Genomic DNA, 5,724 nt, shown 5'->3' with positions numbered 1-5,724 from the left:
TCAAAAATATTTTTTATTTTCAACTTTTTTTTGCATACAAAATCATTTTTAATGTTTAACACAGTTTTAAAATTGTCCTTATCTTAGGGACCAAAATCGATGGAGGTGTTAGCGAAAGCGGAGACAGATGTGGATCGTGGACAGCTTCTTTTTCCTTTTCCATTTCCTTTCTTCTTCTTTCATTTCGCTTTCATAGGAGCAGAAACACTCTCTTTCTCTTATTTTTTATTTTATAATTTTTTTGTTTGGGTAATTTAGTCCAAAATTTTAATATTTAAGTAAAAATAAATATTTTAAAATTTGGTTTTAAATCTTAGGAACGATTTTGTATGCAAAAAAAGTTAAAGACAAAAAAAATTTTCAACCTATACCTTAAGATGCATGTAATATAAAAACAAATATATATATAATTTGAAAATATAAAAATTACACTAACAAAAAAATAAACAAAATTCTAAAATATGCCAAATAATACTTTTTTGTACTAGATATCTAAAAGAATAACAAGTCTTCACTAATTGCATAAAAAACTTAAAATATAGTCATCCTATTTGGCGTTAAACTTAACTATTTTTATATTATAAATCTATCATATAATTTATCTACATTACATATCTGTATGTATTTAGAAAATTTTGGTGTATGCATAGCATCTATATCCAACAGCGCATGAAAAATGGCTCTTCAAACGGATGTTGGTTTATTTATTATTGTCACTTCTGCGACATCTGTCTCCATAGTCTCATTAGTTTTAACATTATTTTCCATTGGTTTAGCAACTTCGTAGTTGCTTTCAAACTCATTCTCGCTATTATAGTTGTAATCTCTCCATTTGATATCTCGATCGGTTTCAAATTGTTCAAACTCAATGTATAGCTCAATAAGTAACATTTGTGATCGAGTTTCATAATAGATTTTATATGCTCGTATTGTTGGTAATAGGGGTGTATATGGCTCAGTTCGAATCGAAGACCCGATCCGGTCCCGAACATTTTAGGAGCTAATTTGGTGTGATTTCAACAGATTTAGAACCGAGTAAGGGTCTCAAAAATAGACCCGATCATTATTTCGGATCGGGTCCGGGTCAAGATCAATGCGAATACGGCTTCATCTGGCCCATATGCACTATAAGGAAACTAAAAAAGATATATATGTTTTAAATTTATTTCAATATTATGTTATATTAATTATAAGTTTATTGTTTTATTTTTAATCATACTTGTTGAATTAGAAAATAAATCAAAGAATCATCAAATTAGAATTTATGGACAAATTCAAGTTCAAATATGGATATCAATTTTTCGATAACAAGTTTCTTCTTTATAAATAATTGCATCATAAATAAGTTTCTTTATAAATTACTGTTAAAGTTTTAAAGACCCGATTTTCACCCGGTTTGGATTCGGTATAGTTGTGACCCAAAAATATTTAGATTTCATTAGGTTTAGGAAATGGTTAAAGTCTAAAAAATAGACCCGATGTATATTTAGAGTCGAATCTGGGTAAAGACAAACCTGACTTCATCCGGTCCATAAACACGCCTAGTTGGTAACATACCTGATTTGAAAATGAACGAATCCACCTAACACCGATACAAGATACAAATCGGACCTTTAGAATTGGATTCAAAAATTGGGTTTTCTAATTTTTTTAAATTTTATTAAACCTCAAAATTAACCTACCAATTTTTCAACCTTCATTTAAAAAAAAATTTTTCTCAAATCGTAGGCTTCAATTTGCCACCCTCCGAATTTGAATTATCACGGTACAAATCAGAGCCTAGGTTTTCTAAGTCACCCTAAATCTGTGCCTCCAATTTATATTTTAAATTAGAAAAAAAATATATTATTTAAAAACACACCTATCATCTATATCTATGCATACCACATCCTCCAAATTAGGGGTGTGCATGGTTCGGCCCGACTCGAAGACTCGGCCCGGTTTCGAACACTTTATGGACTAATTTGATGTGATTTCATCGGGTCTAGGGTCGGGTATAGGTCTCAAAAGTAGACCCGTTCATTATTTCGGGTCGGGTCCGGGTCATAGCTCGAGTCACCCGAAATCGACTCGGTGGCCCGATCATCATACACAATTAATATTGTGTTATTAGTGATAGATGATGGCTATTATTATGTGAAATTTAAGTATTGTAAACCTTAATATTTTGTGTTATTAGTCATTATATATAAGACTATAAGTTAATGTTTTATGTTTAAAATGCATAAGACTTTAGACTAATGCATAATCTTGTGTTATTTGTATTGATTTAAATAGTTGGTGTTATTAGGCAATATTAGTATTGATTATGGTTATATTTTAATTTTAGAGAAGAGTTATTCTTATTATATTTTTCTAAGTGAATTTTACCATGTCAAATAATGGTTGGAGTCTTGAAAATTTGGATATTTTTACATGCTAACTTACAAGAAGATATCAAGGTAATATAATGTAAACGGCCCGGTTTTCACCCGTATAATCGTGGCCCGAAAGTGTATAGGTTTCATCGGGTTTAGGGTCGGGTTCGGGTCTAACAAATAGGCCCGGTATATATTTCGGGCCGGATCTGAGTTACATCAAACCCGGTTTCACCCGACCCATGCACACCCCTACTCCAAATTAATAACTAAAAAGATGAGGCTATCTTCAACTCCTTGTTTAAAACTAAAATCGGATAATATCTTATAACATTTTACTGGAGATAAAAAAAAGGGAAATAATCGCAGTTTATTTGTTGTTTGGATGTAGCATTCATCTACAAGACTATCCAGATTTTTGTCATGATCGACAACCAAGCTCAGCTCTGCCTTCATCACTTATGGTTTTATTTGTGCATAGCTTCTGAAGATCAATGTAACCTATGATAGTGTCCTCAAACACTGCATCTTCCAGCTTAGCATCATCAAAAGTAGACCCTGACAACACTGTGTTCCTAAACACAGCTCCTTCAAGATTCGCATTCCCAAAGTTAACACGGTCCAACACTGCATTTGAGAAGTCCACACCTGCAATAGTTCCTTCCATCATTCTCTTATCTATTCAGCAACAACACTATCCTGCCTAAACATATACATTGAAGAATTCACATCTTGCATTGCATGTTAAGTTGTTACCCTATACAAATATTTCATAAGCACCATTTCAGGACATTTCTACATCAAGTGGGTAGTACGAATCATATGTAAGATGAATGATGTAGGTAGCACGGCATTGTAAACACAGAATTTGAGAAATGTTAGTACCTTTGAAGCTGGCACCAACAGCATAAGCCTTTGACATTACAACTTCTGTCATGTCAGCACCATCAAACTTAGCATCTGACATGAGTGCTGCTGACAGGGACTTCCCTTTGAGGTTGGATTTTTCATTCGTGTAGTCGCAGAGGCGGAGATCTAACGGTTTGTCATACACTCCATTTGCCTGCCCAATTGTGTTGCCAACAAATGCTCGCTCGCAGCGGTTCGGCTCAGTTGACAGCGGCGGCAGCCTCTGCAAACACATTGGATACTGTCTTATACAAATTCTCTTATTTTCTAACTTACCATAATATTTAGGAAAATTTTTAAGTATACCTGTATATTTGGTGTTATCTTAGTTATATATTTTTTATAATTAAGATCAACCGTTACAAATTACTAAAACACCAATGTACAGTTACACTTTAAAATTTTTCTAATATTTATATGACTTGTACCTGGTTAGCAGCAGTCACAGAGAATGCAGAAGAAGAGACAGCGCAAGCAGCAAGAATCCCACAAGCTAGGCCCTTGATTCCATTCGAATTCGTCCCAGACTCAGAGCAAGAAACTTTGAGGGGCGTGTGAAGTGTTGAAGGGCGTTTGGTTGAGTAGTTGGGTATGGACAAACCGTTTCTTGGGATTGGGATTGAAAAGTTTGCCATCGTTGAATGTTGATTGTTGAAAACTTCCGAGACCACTCCATGGTTGCTGCTTATCTCAATCAAGATAGATATCTTTCTTGGCTCAACACGTGGCACTACATTATGATAAATTGGGCCTAGAACGGACCTCCTGGGCCTTAGTGCTTTATTGGGCCTTGTTGAGATGGAACAAGAAATAGAAATTTGCGGAGGTACTTTATCCGTGTGGATGAGAGTTAGTTAGTTAGATGGGAAGATGGAGAATTCGGATTCCAAGGAAGGAGAAGGAGCCTGTTGGAACGCCATGGGAACCAACCTCGCCTCTGCCTTCTTAAACACCCTTGTCCGCTGCTCCTGCATCAACCTCTCCACTGCCGACGACGACGACGACGACGATCACGACACCTCTTATCACACCTTCACCACCTCTAAATCCACTTCCTCCTCTTCCAATCCCCCTCCCAATAACCCTCCTTCTTATAAGAACGACGTCGTTAACCTTCCCGTCTAATCTTTTCTATTCTATTCAGGTTTCATCTTTTTCTTATTAACGTCGTTTCAGATATATACAAATATTTATTTAATTCAAATCATTTCAGGACGGAGGGGCAATCGGTAAAATAACACGCACCCTTGACAATTGGTATTGGTATGTTTCAATGTGTATTCAGCTCTATACAGTATACATAACTCATTCCTTGTTTAGATCCAGATAGATGATTTAGTGTTTTCTTTTGTATACACTAGTTCATCTGAGAAATTTGCTATCATTGTCAATTATACTTATACTTGTGCACAGTTGTAGACAATTGTTTATTCTTTTATACCATGCTCATTGCAAGGCCCCCATTTCATTATTCTATCATCTATGTAACTAACTTGCATAACACGTTACACATCTTCTATCATAAATGGTAATTGCTTCAATTGCTCAAGTGTCTAGCATTGCCTTTGATAACTGCATGCAATAAAACTATAAAAGCAACATGAGCCAATAACAAATGTAAAGTTCATTGTCTTGTTATATTACCGTCAAACCAAGGTAGTTCCACATTTCAAGTAACCATATCCATGTAAATACTTCAATAAAAATAAGCACAAACAGTTTCAGATTATGGCAGTGCAATTCAACAACTAGAACACCCTCTAACTATGTAATTTTCAACAAGGACATTCAATGTCAGATGTCATTATTTAACACTATGAACATAAAAATTCAATAACTCTTAATTTTTTCAAATAGCAAAAATGACTTTGGAGACCGCCCTCAATTAGGAATTACAAAGAACAATGAGTTCGCGACCTGATTATTTATCCATGTTCAGTTGACACTTCAAAACACTTAACAATATTAAGCATTCCAATCATTCAAAAGAAAAGCGTAAAAAATATGGCTAACACTTAAAAATGGCAGAACGAAAATTTACTGTTCCAAACACAATAACCCATTTAACAAAAAATTAACGAGCAACGAAGAGTGTGTATAATTAGAAACTCAAGTGGAGTTAATTTCATGTAAAGTTAAAGTTGATAGTTAAGAATTGTTAAATGATAATTTAGTTAAATTTATCAAATCATTTAACGAATTCTCAACTATTAATTTCATATGAAATTAACTGCATTAGATGATAATTTAGTTAAATTTATCAAATTATTTAACTATTCTTAACAATCAACTTCACATAAAATTAACGAATTAACTGTATCTGAGTTTGTACATGTGTGAAGTGCGCACGTAATTTGATACTCCAAAGTAATATGGAGTTTTAATATTCTTTAATTATAGGGTAAATACCCTTTCCGGCCCCTGAACATTTTAAAGTGAGACATATCGCACCTTTATC

At 34.0% G+C, this 5,724-nt stretch overlaps 1 protein-coding gene across 1 annotated transcript; it reads right to left on the bottom strand.

The window, feature by feature from the left end:
• Window positions 2,636–3,966, bottom strand: LOC107605875 (thylakoid lumenal 17.4 kDa protein, chloroplastic). Its single transcript, XM_016307807.2, has 3 exons — window positions 3,695–3,966; window positions 3,243–3,489; window positions 2,636–3,005 (listed from the first exon to the last, which is right to left on the bottom strand). The coding sequence occupies exons 1-3, from the start codon at window positions 3,899–3,901 to the stop codon at window positions 2,779–2,781; spliced, it is 681 nt and encodes a 226-aa protein (XP_016163293.1). The 5' UTR covers window positions 3,902–3,966; the 3' UTR covers window positions 2,636–2,778.

Source organism: Arachis ipaensis, chromosome B07, assembly GCF_000816755.2.
Source record: "Arachis ipaensis cultivar K30076 chromosome B07, Araip1.1, whole genome shotgun sequence".
NCBI classification, from domain to species: domain Eukaryota; kingdom Viridiplantae; phylum Streptophyta; class Magnoliopsida; order Fabales; family Fabaceae; genus Arachis; species Arachis ipaensis.
The sequence above is the reverse complement of the archived record's forward strand: the minus strand, read 5'-3'. Positions and strand labels throughout refer to the sequence as shown.